Consider the following 14748-nt stretch of genomic DNA (forward strand, 5'->3'; position numbering starts at 1 on the left):
ATTTACGCTTTCATTTCGATTTAATGCGCTTTAAATGAGCCCCAATGAAGTTGACTTGGAAAGCCGACGGTCTCCGTCTTGGAAAATTGCAAAAGAAAACAAGGCAACCAGAAAAATAATAAGAAAACACAAATATTTTCTACAGTTTGGTCCGTTTCTAGTTTGGCGAACGGCAAACTAACTGGGTTAGAAGGCAGGAAAACCGCGTGGAAAAACTTTTTGCCACTATAATTGAAAATAAAAACTATGTGGGCGTGGGTGGAAAACCCTGACGAGATTGATTGATTGATTGATTGAGTCTCGTCTAGTCGAGTCGAGTCGATGGTAGGAGACCGCATTTAAATTTATGCACCAGGGAGATGAATAAACCGGTGCAGCCAGGAAACGCGTTCAATGGGAAGCTGCTGCCAGGCCAAGCGAATCTGAATCCTCTCAGCTCCAATTGCTCGATGGCTGAAACACTTTGGGCATTAATGAAATTAAACAAACCATAACAAAATCGAAATCAAATACAGCAGCAGCTTACCGGCAAACAATTTCCACATAATTTTCAAATAAATCTCAGACACACGAAAACAATTCGTAATTCGAATGAAAACCTCTTGCTAGCACGCAGTAGGAAAACTCCGAAAACGGAAAAACGACCAAAGAAAAATTAGCAACAATTTCCAAGCGTTGCAATAGCAATAGCAATAGCAAAAAAAAAACTGCAACGGCCACTTACATAATCAGCCAGACACCAACTATTTTGGCATCGTGTGAAGCCCCCCCCAAAAACCAGCAGATTTGTATACATACCCACCCGTTTTGGCCAATTTTCAAATGGCCTGGAAGGTGGGCGTGTGCCAGGTGATGGCAATCGGTAATCTTAACGCCTTTCTGAGGTCTCTGCCAATTTGGCAAGCGACGCCAACTCGAATGGCATTTGATAATTAGACAATTTGGCCCACAGAAGTTAACCGAAAAGCGACATTACCTCCCCCTCCCTCTCACCTACTTTGCCACTTGGCCAAAGATGCTGGAATGGCCCACAGACCCACAGCACAACACAAAAAAAGAGGTAGAGAAATGCTCGGAGTGAGAGGCGAGATAACAAATCAAGTGAAAGTTTTTATAGGCTGATGATGCTGCTGCCGATGGCGCTGCTCCACAAATGTTTGCTGCCAAGCAAAATCATTTACAATTAACATAAATAATAAATTAAAGTCATCGGTTCAAATGCATTATCAAAGTGTCAAAGCAATGACCTGGCACATTGGGGCAAAGTTACATGAGTTGGTGGGGAAAGGCGGTGATGAGTTGGCCAGTCACACATCGATTGAATATCTGTTGGTTTATCTAAAGATTTATAAATATGTTTTAAACTCATTTATTTATGTTTTCAATCAAAAGAACTTGTAGTATTCGAGAGAAAACAAATGAGAAAAATAAACAGATTATAAACAAATGAAGCTGAAATCAAATTAAAACTGCGGCAGTCGACGTAGTGACACTAGTGACACGACTAGTGGCACTGGCAGTGCAGAATTGAAAATGTATACTAAATTATTATATTTGCCATATAGATGTTTTTATGCTCTGTAAATTTTCATATAATGACTTTTCAAAAGTTTTTTATTTCGATGCAAGTAGAAAGACTTAACTTCACCTTTGTCAATATCTTTCATCACAATCGTATACTTAATTTAAAAGTTAATTAATTTACAATATTTTTAGGCCATTTTCCTACTGTTTACCATCTATACTTAATTGGCCTTAGTCCTGCATGGTCGCTAAGATGATCGGTTGCACCTGTTTTTGGGTTAATTTATTAGCGAAAACACATTAGAATGATTCCATACCAACATTTTGGCAGTTCTTAAAAACGGTTGCAAATTTTTTTATAAATTTGTTAATGAAATTATCTGAATTATAAGCTTTAGTATACAAATATTTATAAAATGTCGTAGCTTTTGTTTCAATACTGGCAGCCAGGGCTGTATGTGCTGCAGGAAAGTTGTCCGGGATTCCAAAACAAGCTGCCTGGACAAGTAAGGACATTTGCCGTTGGTCCGCAATGAATAAACTTACGGCAGTCCCCGGGATACGGAATGTACGCATTGAAAACACTATTTCTGCACAGAGATAGGGGATCTGTTGGTAGGTAATTGGGTTCAGTGGAAGTCCAATCTTCAGATGGTGGAGTAGCAGCAGTGGGTATCGGATCGATGGGTGGCAAAGGATTCGTCGGAGGAATTGGCACCGGATAGTCCTGACAATTTGCGTACCCTGGGGCTACGCATTGCTGGTATAGGGAACTCCACTGAAGGTTCTGGTCACAGCGATGGATACGTGTCTCGTAGTATCGGCTACAGTCTCCGGGAAATGGGCTGTATGTAACCTCGTTGCTGGGTTTTGGTGGATCGTCTGATTTGCAACTGGAGTACTCCCTATAGTCGCAGCGGTAGGTCATCTGGCTCCAGTACAAGTTTTCCGGACACTGGTGCTCGAAGGCCTGTCCTTTCTGGCATGTGTAATACTTGCGACAGTCCTTGGGATATGGCAACATCACCACATGGTTAGGATCGTCATATGTTGGGCAGTGATCAATGGGCGCAGAAGGTTCGGTTATAATGGGCTGCATAGGAACTTGATTTTCTTAGATTATGTAAATTTCGATCGAATGCGGCACTTACTACAACATTATTGTACACATCGCTATTAACAGCGTTCAAGTAAAGCACTAGAACTAGGCACAAAAAGAAAGGTCCTCGCCTCACTGAAAATGAAGGATTTATTAATGCTATAAATGTTAAAGGTTTTTCTGAGTATTCTTACTTATGATTTAATCCAATGAAGGCTTTCTGAGAAAATGATGGTTTTGCTTGGAAATCGCCAACCCTTTTATACTTACAAAATGCTACAGTTCGTTATCAAATTGAAGTGTTTAACTTTTATTTATCGTAAATCAATGCCAATATCGTATACAAAGAAAGACTATTTATATAAAAAGTACTCCTAGGAATTTAAGAATAACCATTATGCACACAAATTGCATTCTTACTGCCAATGCTTGACCGTCATTGGTCTAAAATATTTGTCACTTTTTTTTAGAGCTACCAGAAGAATTATTTATTTTACAGATTAAAAAAAAAACCATTCAGAACTATGCATAATTTGCTGACTAATCTAACAAACGGTTTTTTTATTTAGTAAACCATAGTTTCTTAGCCAACATTGTTTTCCTACGTTTCTGTATTTTACACTTGACCGGACAATCTTATTGTTTCAAGGACAGAGGAGATAATAATCTTATAATCCAAAATACACCGAAGACAAGACATCCTTTTGTCAATAAAGTGTATTTATTTATCATTAAGATAAAAGCACTCCAACGATCAATGCCTGGGTCTCAAATGAACTGCAGACGCTGGGCGTCGTGCAATTATAAGTATAGATAAAACGATTTTTTTAATTGCGATATTCTTAATTGTATGTAGTGGAATACAAACTTTTTTTTACTTTTTTATACCACAAAACTGAGCTTGGACAATCCATTTCAAATAATAGCCACCGATTCTATGAGATCCGTTTGCTTAGCTGTCCTCCAGAATTTTATTGGAACCTGACATTGCACCAATGCGAATTGAAGAAACTTGCTGGATGTTTTATCCAATAGCTAATAAGTAAAGTATAATCGGGCATATAAAAGTAAAATATATTCATTTAAAATAGAACAGTGGCATACATAAAATATTCGCTCAAGAAGGTAAGCATGTTATGAAACCATATATGGAAAAACTTTATTTTTTCCGACAAGGCAATAAAGCATTAAAGAATTAAGAAATAATACTTTAAAAATTAAGAAATTTTTCAGGGAAATTTTTTAAAATATTTAGGCAATTAAGTTCCAATAAGGGATAGTTATCGAAAGCCAAACCGCGATTCATAACTATGCTCCCCTAATTATTCATTATTTTCTTAGTTTTATACAATGCCGTAATTTCTACGTCATTCTTAAATCTTTAATTCTAGACCGAAACCAATTGCGAGATGTACCGAGCGGTGATGGAGGAAGTGGCCCGCTTCTTTGAGCGCTACCAGTTGCAGCAACAACTCCAGCAAACCCATCGCAATGGCGAGCAGATCGCCCGCTCCAAAAGCTTGCATCATGTCCACGGAGTGGGCAACACCTCGCTGCAGAGTGATCCCCGAGATGATGACGCCTCGAGTGCCGGATCCGCTTCATATCTACGAGCCCGGAGCAGTACCAATTTGGTATTGAATAAGTCAATGCATGCCATGAATGAAGAGCATAATTACGAGACGATTGCACCAGCTGGAAGCTATAATGCCTTTAAGGATTTTACATGGTAAGTGAGAATTGGAATATACATTAATCATTTACGAAAAGAATAAGAAAACGGATTCAAACAAACATAAAATAATTTAATACCGGTCTAATAAAAGATTTTGTTTACAGAAAATGTAAACGGCAGTCTTGTAAATTATATTAAATATGTATATGTATAGATGTATAAATATTTATTCACATACATATGTAAAAAACAATTAAAAAATATAAAAAAAGGTTTGAATGTTGTTAGTCTTTTAGTAATTTATGAATTGCTCGGTAACTTATTAACCTTATTTTTCTCCCCACAAAAGGCGTCGCTCACCGAAGAAATCCGGAGGCAGTGGCGGCTGCAAGGCACGCCTATCTTCGCCGGAGGCCAACGAGGAAAAACTGAATCAAGAGGCTTTCCGTTTGGCCAGAACCATCAGGAATTTGCTGCACACCTCGGAGCAGCAGCCGGATCTCACGCAGCCGCGTCACTCGCTGGCCTCCATTTCATCGCTGCCTTCGGGAAATCATCGTCTGTGCAAGGGAAAAACCAGTTCGGTGATGACGCTGTTGACGCCACCGTTGCACAATTCCACCAGCATCATGAATGCCACACTGGAGGCTCCATCGCCGGCTGCGAAATCCAATGCGGAACTGATCTTTCTGCGGGCCAACAACATGAGGGACTCGAGGCTCTCGCTGCGCAGCTCCACCGACAGCTCCGTGCATTCCACCATCTCCTCGACGGCATCCTCTTCCTCGAAAGTAGAAACGGATGAGGAGACGCAGAGTACTAACAACCACAATAATACGACAACCACCGCCAGCAACACAGCCATCAGCAATAGCAATTTAAAACCCACCAGCAATAAGCAGAGCGGTTCCAGCACCGAAGATGAGAGCGGTTTCAGTTCGATTAGCTCCTTTCACGACGTGGGCTTGCCTTTGAGTTCCACAGTGATGAATGGGAACCAGCGACGCCTTTCCATGTCCTCGGAAAGCAGAAACTCCACCCTAAAGTCGGGCTTAAATATGGTGGGACTGCCCGTGCAAACCCAGACTCAAATTCAAGTCCAGGTCCAAGCTCAGATTTCCACCAGTCAATCGCCCTCGAAAACCTATCGCAATGCGAATCGCTATCAGCGCTTCTCCACTTTATCAAATGAGGATGCAGCCGCTGTTTTGTGGGTCTAGACAAGTGGATATCCTATTTTCAAAACCACGTTGAAAAGATATTAAGATCTTATTCTAAACTTATAAAGAAGCTACTCGAAAATGGTTTTGAAAACGGACTTAAAACCTTTATTTAATTTTGTATACCCCCGTAGTTTCTTAGTTTTGTTTTTCTCTAGTGCCTCCGCTTAGTGTTTAGTTTATCACTTTTAAAGAGTGTATTATTTTTAATTTTTTACGTTATCATTTTATTTTTTAAGAACCAAGCGCGCATTTTTATGTTAACAATATGTACATTTCAATTGTCTTAAGTTTTGCAGTATTTATAAATAAATAAAAATAATTTATATAATAAACCAGCTAAGTAGCCTGTTTATTTAACGTCAAATGACCTGGTTGTCATTGTTTAATATCCTTCTTTTCGATACGTTTCGTTTAGGTCTTAGAAAAATGTGCTAAAGTATTTTTGGTTACCCGTAAGCAATTCCCACTCGAATCGTGACTAAATTCGTTGAGACCACAGCCCCTGGGTCAACATATAAATTAAAGTACTCTATTTGTAACGCAACAACGACAATAATGGCTAGTGCACAAGTGCGGAGCTTTGAAAGTGCCGTCTTCGAGGGGCAGTCAAAGGAGTTCAAGGAGCAGCAGGAGAAGCTAGAGCACCTGCAAAATAATAAGCAGCAGGAAGATGTTCCGCAGGATGACCAGAATCACCAACTTATCGATGAAGCCTTATATGAAGTTGAGTACAAACATCCTTTGGAGCATGTGTGGACTTTGTGGTACTTGGAAAACGATCGCACCAAGCACTGGAAGGACATGCTGAACGAGATCACCCAGATCGACAGTGTGGAGACCTTCTGGAGTTTGTACTATACAATTAAGACGCCATCTGAGCTTAAGATTGGATGCGACTACTCGATGTTCAAGAAGGACATAAAGTAGGGGAACATTATCGACAGCTTTACAGATCCTAATAGTAATCCCTTATCCCCAAGACCCATGTGGGAAGATGTGGCCAACATCAAGGGAGGTCGCTGGCTGGTCACCGTGGGCAAAAGTGCCAAGTTGGAACTAGATCGCATTTGGCTTGATATTCTCCTGATGATGGTGGGCCAAGCTTTTGAATACTCCGATGAAATCTGTGGCGCTGTGATCAACATACGCGCCAAGAGCAACAAGATCTGTGAGTTTCTCAAATTTATTCCAGCCCAATTGATTTGAGAACCATTTTTTACAGCCGTTTGGACTGCTAATGGCAATAGCGAGATGGCCATTCTCGAGATCGGCCAAAAGCTGAAGATGCTCTTACGTTTGCAGTCGCATAATCTGCAATATCAACTTCATTCTGATGCAATGTGCAAAATCAATTCGTGCGTCAAATCGGTTTACACCCTTTGAAAGAAAGTGATCAGGTCCTCTCCGTTGTTAAATTTTTATTTTGATACACCAGATTCGTATGTGTGGAAGATAATATTGGCTTAGTGTTTATGAAAGATGACTTGGAAAGGCCTTAACAAAATTGTTTGAGAAACTAAATTAATGAACGCAAATTAAGAAATTTCTCACGTTTATTATTGAATATCTTTTGGGCTGAGATTTCTTCGATAAATTGTTGATTTCGTTGCCTACTTTGGCGCTTCAATCTTTGGAAATAAGAAATGCGTTGATCTTAAGATAATTTTTTTTTAATGATTGTTCATATATTAACTTACACATCATCATGCTTTAAATGCATTACGACTTAGGGTCGTAAGTGCCTACTCAAGCAAAATCGTTGAGTTATAATCAATATAGTAAGATAAGTTTTTAAAAAATTTACTCAGTAAACATTCACAGCTTGTTGCGGTGTGGCGATCATCCGACCGAAACCCATTCGAACCGATCGTTCGGTGCGTGCGTGAATGCGATCTCTAGTCACTGCAATGAGTAGTTGGTTACATTTAGCGACGCGACACAATTATTCGGGTACGGGCGTACACATATGGAGAACTATTTACAAGTTAATCATGGTCAATCGATAGCTCGGTCGAACGCTTCAACATTCGCGAGCTTCACATCGATAGGTGCAACTTAACAATAAATTTTACAATCTAGACAATATTGGACGCTTGATAATTTGTTTCTGGTTTTTTTGTGAGATTACGAATTCGAAGGTTGCATCATCAGCACTCGGACATGGACCACCCATTTCCCGAGGAAATAGCACTGCAAGCGAGTCTCTCTTTTCAAGAGACTTCAAAAATGGAATACACAAATTGACTGCGGAATCATCGACCACTTTAAATGCGACCCACAACGGCCTTGTTTTTCCGCGTGGGCTGCACGGAGAGCGGGGGCACCACCAGCATTTCGGATTGCGTTGACGGCGAACTACTCCTCATGCTGGCACAGTCTTCATCGTCAACCTCCTAAAAATAAAATTAGACATTAGTACTTGACAATTTGTTTTTCCTTTCTGTCACATACATTTATATTCGTGCAACTGGCCAAACGCATTTGGGCCAATTGAGAAGCGGGCGTCAGCGAATTGGTGCTGCCAAAAGGCGAAGTCATCATCGTGGAGACGGCTCGTTTCAGCTTGTTGGGCGTTTTGTTAAAGGAGAAGGCACGACCCACCTAAGTACAGAACAAATATTAAAGTTAGTTAAATGTTTGAAATTTATGTAAATTTTAAAGGGCTACCTTTAGTCGCGTCTTGGCAGCCAGTTTGAAGGCCTTGCTCAGCGTGCTGACATTCACATCGCTTATGTCCACCTCCAATTCCTGGGAGGTACGACAAATCAATAGTTTGTCCTGCAATATAAGAGTAAGAACATAAATTAAAAAATGAATTGAACTTAGTCTACAATTTATAGTGCCAATATTATTTAAGTAAACACTTTTACATACCGCATCTGTTCGGCACGTGTGGGCAGCTATTTGGTTGCACAGTTTCTTCACGTAGACCGACTTGTCCGTTTCCTCTTCGCTAATCGTAAACGTATATAGCTTTTCCTTATCACCCCGCAAGAGCAATCCGAAGGCACGCGGGCTATCCGAAATATCAATTACTAGTCGTATCGTATTCAACGATATCAGCTTGAGATGCTTATGCGTCTTGGCCGTGCTCGGTGATTTGGCGGTATTGAATCCTCTTGAACGCCGCTTGCAAAGCTCAATGGAATCGGAGAAAAGGTACAGGACCAGGCTATCACCACGACCACTCAGTGAGTCGGAGAGCTCGTTCACCTCGCATTTCAAGATGAAGCTGCGATTCGAACTCACCAAATGCGCCGGACAACCGTCGATATCGTTGAATATATCGAAGATGGCCATGCGCGACTCGGTGCGCCTTTTGTCCTCGTTGATGTGCAGCGTAACCTGCTTGATGGCCTTCAATGCTTCTTCCAATCGCCCGTGATCCGCATTGCTACCACCTGTGTGCTTCAGGATGTCATTCAACAGAAGACTGATGCTGGGCAATCGCTGCACCGGTCGGATCATCAGATCCTGCAGGCCTTGGCGGCCGCACTCCGGCTTCGTCTGATTGATTTTCAGGAAGGCATGGAAGCGGGGATACTCTCGATCGCAGTACTGCAGTTGCTCCTTCATTTGCTCGAAGAAATTAACGTAAGGCGGATAGGCCTTGATCAGCTCGTCGCGATGCTGGATAATAATGTCGCCAATTAGACAATCCTCCCGCCAATTGGCATGCAATTTGCGCAGGTGCTCTAGCATGCTCTGATGAACCTCGTGGATGGGCAGAAAGTTGCCAAAGATCGTCTTGATCTCGGACTTGTTAAGCAATGGATCATTGGTCTCGGCCAGCTCCTCCAGTTTATTTTTAAAGAGCTGTAAGGGAATGGAATTTCATGAGTATATCTTGGTTTTGTAGGGTATACATTTATACAAAAATGGTATATTAGAAAGATTATTCCATTTATCACTAATAATTTTCAACCTACATTCAATATGGTATCCAATATGCCCACATAGTTGGACTCTGTGGTAAAGAAGTCCATAAAGTGGTTAAAGCGCATCGATTTCTTGGCTGGCGTGGATTCACTCGCCTCCGGCTCAGCATGCAACAGCTTATCGGCCTCCAGTTTATCCGGGCTAGTGGTGCAATCGAAGAAACTATTCGATACGGACAGTAGACCGGCATCGGAGACGGAGGAACGTCGCTTTCCAGAGCCCAGAGGTGTGCCCTCCAGTTGGATGCGTTGCGAGAAACGCTTGCGTTTCCGCTTGTTAAAGCTAATGGGTAACGAATCCCGACGATCTGTATTGGGGGTATTCGTGATGCTGTCCAAATACTAAAATATTTTATAAGAAATTCAATTAATATCAGCAGAAAACCAATTAAAGAGTGATCCACTTACGTCGCCGAACAGATAGTCCATCTCGTTGGCATAGCCATTCTGTATGGTATACCAGAACCAGTCTGATTTCAGGATGTGCGTGTGATTGTTCTTCGGCTCCGGCTTCGACACAGTCGTGTGCTCGTCAACCACCTGAACGGCAATAAATCAAGACGATTAATTCCAATGATCCTCCGTTTAGTAATTAAAAGAGATGCGGAATGTGCTAGATCGCAAAAAAATGTTTTGTTTGCTGCCTAATTTAGATTATACGAAACAAAGTCAATCAAGCATCTATATAATTTGTATATAGAGAGATATAGCTCGGCACAGCAGCAGCAAGCACAATAAATTTTGAAAACATTCATCAAATGCAAAAAGGCTAAACAAAACATTTTTAGTGCACATTTTTGGCAGCACTTTGAAACGGCAAAGATCTTAGCGAACGAAACGAGGCAAGAGTGTAAAGCTACGGAACATGAATGCAAATTGTTTCGCCCCAAGAACGAGTAACATTTGTGTAAATATTTGTTAGTCCATAGAGAAAATAAAAATTCACCCAAATGCGAAGGAATCGCTCGAGCTAGACGCGTATAAGTTTGCTAGATTCTATTCTTTTCTCCATTTATTGTTTCAATTTATTTATCTACGTTGTTTTCTTGCTGGCATTTTTAACATTTATTCAAGCTGAACGAAAGTCTATAACCAAAGTGTGGGGTGTGTGTGTTTTGTGTGTTGCAAATAAATGTTATTCCAATATTTATTGTGCTGCTTTGTTTGGATGTCTTTTTTTTTGTATTTTGTGCGCTGGCCAGAAAAAAAATAGTGAGTAGACCATAGGAAACCAAAGTTATTTACAGAAGAAATTCCAGACACCGCACCAAATTAGATGTTATATGAGTTGTGACTTAAGCTACGGCATAACCATTAAATAACAATTAAATAACATTTGGGATGGAAGGAGGCTGGATGATGGATGACGGGGGGATTGAGGGAAATCGCGTCGTACAGCAACTGAAATAATGTTAAAAATGCTCGAACATAGTTGATTAAACACAATAGACCCATGAAAGTGATTAAACCACATGGTTTTGGTATTTTTTAAAAAATGAATGCACGAAAACAGATAAATATCGCAATACTGAAAATGAAAACATATTTTTTAAAAATTTTTCTAAAATTATGAATAAATTTAATTAAAGAGATAAATTAGAGAAGGTTATGGGAAAAACTTGCAAAAGCAGTTTGTAAAATTCCCAAAATTGGTTTCTTTGTCGAAAAATATGTTAAGACTGTAGAAACACATAAGCCTAAATACTAAAATAAATAAATTGTATCAAACTTTTAACTAAAGAAAATTCAATGTTCGATCCCCCCAACTTTAAATTCTTTGCCGTTTTAAAGTCTGTCCTTTAAATTCCCTAAGAGAAAACACTTGTGAATTTCAAAAGTACCATTGGCATGGGTTCTTCTATGTGGCCGGGGCTTTGAAGCCTCGCTGTCGACTCTTCAGGAGACTTAATTACTTGCACCGAGCTATGTACAGCGATCGAAGTCGATAATATGGGAGATGACGATGATGATGATGGTGGCATGGCAGGCGTGACGGCAGCAGCACAGAAAGCAAAAGTGTGGGTGGAAGTATCGTTGACATCCAAACCGATAATGGGATTTGGATTGGGGGTGGGATTGAGGGTGGGTGTGGAGGGGTTGGTAAGGGTCAAGGCGGAAACAACGCCGGAGACGGGGCCGAAGAGTCGCTTGGCTGTTTTGGGCGTGGCTGTAGATCTGAGCTTGGGTGCTTTGGGGGTCTTGAAACCACTATCCAGGATGGTGGAACACTCCGGAGTGCCATCTACACCTCTATCGGTTCTACGACTACTGCTTCTCGTTATCCTGCCGCAAAAGCTGCGCAGTTTTTCTTTGACTGGCTTCCTAATGGACTCATTGAGGGTCAAATTAATGGAGGAGGCCAGGGAGCAAATGGAATTATCGGCTGCCTCGCTGCCGATGAAACTGGAAGCATCTGCCACCGAGCTTCTTCGTGGCCTTAAAGTCTTCATCAACGGTTCGGCCACAAAGCTCACAGATCGTCGAAGGGTCCTCGAAATGGAACCCGTGCGTATTAGTTTGGGTTTCTTGGTACTCGCTGGCAGGGCAAAAGAGTCCACAGACATCAGGGACACATTGTCAAAGCTATCCCTCTTGCGTTTTAGATCATTCTCTGAAGCTGGCAGATCATCGGTCTCCAGGTCACACTCGTCAATAGCTTTCAGTATAGGGGAAATATTCTGAGTAGTACATTCGAAATCCAACGGATTACCATCCATTTCGGGTGAGCTAAGTGGCGTGGCAGCTTTTAAACTAGTTCTTGTTTTGCTTGACTTTGGCGTGCTGGCCTGGACATCCTCTTCATCATCCTGTTCTTTTGGCCCCTCGTCCATTTTGTGCTTCTGCTCCTCATCCACATCTTCTTCGTCCGATTCAGGCAACTGATCATCTCCGGGGTTTCTTATGTCCGCTGCCTCCACAAAGAGGCGTTCGTCAAAGTGTATATCATCCTCGTCTTCAATGGCCTGATTCTCTTTTTGCTCTTGCTTTAGATCAATATCCAATGCCATTCCATTGTTCGCCTCCAAATGGGATAGATCCTCTTTTTTGATTTCAGCATGCTCAAGATCGTTAGCCTGCTGCTCCTCTTCATCCTCCGCCTGCGACGCACTGCTGCCTGGGATTTGGGATTCGGTTGGGTTAGTTAGGGTGCTTGGGTTAGTATCTGTGCTAGTGCTAGTGCTTGTAAATACTGCGCCCGTATTGGGCATCACCTGGAAGACACACGGATTAGGTTTTGTGGGTAACAAAAATCAGCTGCTCGAAACAGCAAAGAAGCATGTACAAAAAATTAAGACTAGCATGCAAACTACAAACTCCAAACTACCCAAAAAGCTTGCATTTTAGCATTTAGTAACTGAAAAGGCAGACTTACGACATGCGAACACTCCGGATCCTCGAGTTCGGCGCAAACGCCACCGTTCTCCAAAAGTACATCCACCATGTGTTGATGCTCCTCCGCAGGGAATCCAAAGAAACAGATCTTCTGACCTTCGAAGGCCTTCAGCCGATGCGTCTTGGTAAAAATCTCCTGCGTGGCGTCGAGTTCCAGCGAATTGCGATCTGCCCATGCGGCAAACACCCAAGCAGGACGAACCACGGTCAAACGGAAGGTTTTGGCGTACCTTTAAAGAAAGATAAAAGAATTTAATAAACGTTTTAATGGAAAATTTAAAGAACCTTTTCAATACCAACAATATATTTTGGTTTTCTATCGGCTATGCTTTTGTCAACCAAAACCTCTTTAAACTTATTCGTATATGTTAATTGGTATACATGGATTTAGTTTAAACTTAAAACTTACTGGTACTTTTCGCCGCCACTGTGGTTGCAAATCAAATGCGTGGTTTTCGTGTTCAGGTCCTTCTTGATGCAGCCGCCCATCGAGTGAATGAGGTTAACCAGCTTGGTCTGCGAAATAAATATTTTCAAATTAGGTGTAACTTATAGCCCAGGAGGAGAGACTCCCAGCCACTCACCAGCTCATCCTTTTTGCGTATGCCCGTGAAGCAAGTGACCACGCCGCGCATCGCGTAGTTGTAAATGGGCCGCGAGTTCTGGCCCAGTGTCTGTTTCATCTCGGCCGCATACTTCAAAGCCGGCGGTCCCAGAATGCTGCAAGTGATATAAAGGGAGAGACAATTAAATATTTATGTGGCACACTTTTGAGTTATGCAAGGCAATCTGGCTTTTATGCCCCAATTGACCTTGGCAGTTGCAGTTGCTGTTGCTGTTGCTCTTGCTGTTGCCATAATTCAATTCGAATCGGTTTGGCATCGGTATCTTCTTTGCCCGATAGCATTCCGGACACAACTGATTGTGAGTGCTCGGCGCGTTTCGCTTTATTGAACTTTGACTGAAGAACCATCTGATCTGACTAAGGGCTCTTTTGTTTATCATTCCGGACATCGACGGCTGGTGGATAGCCAGCCCATCCTCAACCCTTCCCAGCCCATCCGCATCCCAACTGGCAAAAGCCGGAAGTTTTTATAAACAAATCAATCGAGCGGAAGCTGACTGCAGACTGACATGTCGAGCATTGTTTGCCACATTTTGAATGCACTTTGTGGGCGTAGGGGGATGTATTTATGATACTTAAAATGTGAACATTTATTTATGTGGCTCATCAAGGCGCAATTATAATTACGGACGGGGGAATCGAAAACAATTTGCGGTGCATGCGTTGAGTAATGCTTTTGATTTTGGGAAAAATTTATGAATGATTCTTTGTAAAAGAATTTTTAGGGTGAAATATGAATGGATAAAACTCAAATGTACTATAGATTTATATTTTTAAGTAGGAATTTAAATGCTATAAAAAAAGCAATCCTTGCAAATTCCAGAGATTGTTTTAAATTTACCACTACTTATATTTACATTGTATAGATGGTTTCATTTAACTTTGATTTTTTAATTTCTTGTTATACGGAACACTCACAATTTCCAACTTCCTTTGGTAGTTTTCTCCCCTGTCTCCATTTTCACTTGATCTTTCACTTTCTAAGACTTTTCTCAGGTTGACTTCCTGTGGTTTGTTTCACTTTCACTTCTCTTGTCTTATTAAGTCTACTATCATATCATTTTACATTTGCATTTACACATTTCGGTCTGTTGGGTTATCTTAACCTTACCAACAAAGGAAGATTTCCATATGCACAAATATTTGTCGCGGGCAAACGGAACGATTTTGTCTGATTCAGAGTACCAGAATATGAATAAGACATATAGCCGAAGAGCCCGAGCGACAAGAGTTTATGATTCTATCCGGGCAACTAAACAAACACAACTGCC

The 14748-nt window shown here is 41.3% G+C and overlaps 4 protein-coding genes across 8 annotated transcripts in view; 2 read left to right on the top strand and 2 right to left on the bottom strand.

Annotated features, from left to right (window-relative positions):
* The window catches only part of LOC108039312 (transcription factor mef2A), a 29829-nt gene extending 23999 nt beyond the window's left edge, over window positions 1-5830 (top strand). Inside the window, exons 3-4 of the mRNA XM_044458306.1 lie at window positions 4015-4352; window positions 4648-5830. Coding sequence (XP_044314241.1) covers window positions 4015-4352; window positions 4648-5518 — 1209 coding nt within the window. The 3' untranslated portion in view covers window positions 5519-5830. The remainder of the gene's footprint in view (window positions 1-4014; window positions 4353-4647) is intronic.
* On the bottom strand, window positions 1958-2624 carry LOC123037384 (probable chitinase 10). Its single transcript, XM_044457669.1, has one exon. The coding sequence runs from the start codon at window positions 2621-2623 to the stop codon at window positions 1958-1960; it is 666 nt and encodes a 221-aa protein (XP_044313604.1). The 5' UTR covers window position 2624.
* A 68-nt stretch (window positions 5831-5898) lies between the features above and the next one.
* Window positions 5899-7064, top strand: LOC108040272 (eukaryotic translation initiation factor 4E1). The gene is made up of 3 exons (XM_017117681.2): window positions 5899-6444; window positions 6502-6689; window positions 6744-7064. The coding sequence occupies exons 1-3, from the start codon at window positions 6077-6079 to the stop codon at window positions 6902-6904; spliced, it is 717 nt and encodes a 238-aa protein (XP_016973170.2). The 5' UTR covers window positions 5899-6076; the 3' UTR covers window positions 6905-7064.
* Window positions 7065-7175: 111 nt separating this feature from the next.
* The window catches only part of LOC108040271 (protein ECT2), a 17533-nt gene continuing 9960 nt past the window's right edge, over window positions 7176-14748 (bottom strand). The window contains exons 1-11 of one of the 5 annotated variants that reach the window (XM_017117677.2): window positions 14396-14732; window positions 13437-13572; window positions 13262-13368; window positions 12833-13082; window positions 11301-12671; window positions 9868-9999; window positions 9451-9801; window positions 8396-9337; window positions 8189-8299; window positions 7973-8122; window positions 7176-7914 (exon numbers count right to left, since the gene is read on the bottom strand). In XM_017117677.2, coding sequence (XP_016973166.1) covers window positions 7786-7914; window positions 7973-8122; window positions 8189-8299; window positions 8396-9337; window positions 9451-9801; window positions 9868-9999; window positions 11301-12671; window positions 12833-13082; window positions 13262-13368; window positions 13437-13572; window positions 14396-14436 — 3720 coding nt within the window. In that variant the 5' untranslated portion in view covers window positions 14437-14732 and the 3' untranslated portion in view covers window positions 7176-7785. Of the gene's footprint in view, window positions 7915-7972; window positions 8123-8188; window positions 8300-8395; window positions 9338-9450; window positions 9802-9867; window positions 10000-11300; window positions 12672-12832; window positions 13083-13261; window positions 13369-13436; window positions 13573-13664; window positions 13750-14395; window positions 14733-14748 lie in introns of those variants that run through there. The other 4 variants (XM_017117676.2, XM_017117675.1, XM_017117680.2 and 1 more) reach the window with 4 other exon arrangements.

Source organism: Drosophila rhopaloa, unplaced genomic scaffold, assembly GCF_018152115.1.
Source record: "Drosophila rhopaloa isolate 14029-0021.01 unplaced genomic scaffold, ASM1815211v1 contig_163, whole genome shotgun sequence".
Taxonomy (NCBI): Eukaryota; Metazoa; Arthropoda; class Insecta; order Diptera; family Drosophilidae; genus Drosophila; species Drosophila rhopaloa.

What these genes read in the sequence shown, in the direction of transcription:
- LOC123037384 (XM_044457669.1), bottom strand. Translation starts at nt 2,623, where the DNA reads ATGCAGCCCATTATAACCGAACCTTCTGCGCCCATTGATCACTGCCCA.
- LOC108040272 (XM_017117681.2), top strand. Translation starts at nt 6,077, where the DNA reads ATGGCTAGTGCACAAGTGCGGAGCTTTGAAAGTGCCGTCTTCGAGGGG. An exon ending in ATGTTCAAGAAGGACATAAA is followed by an intron (nt 6,445 to 6,501) that starts GTAGGGGAACAT and finishes CTTATCCCCAAG; the next exon opens with ACCCATGTGGGAAGATGTGG. An exon ending in CGCCAAGAGCAACAAGATCT is followed by an intron (nt 6,690 to 6,743) that starts GTGAGTTTCTCA and finishes CATTTTTTACAG; the next exon opens with CCGTTTGGACTGCTAATGGC.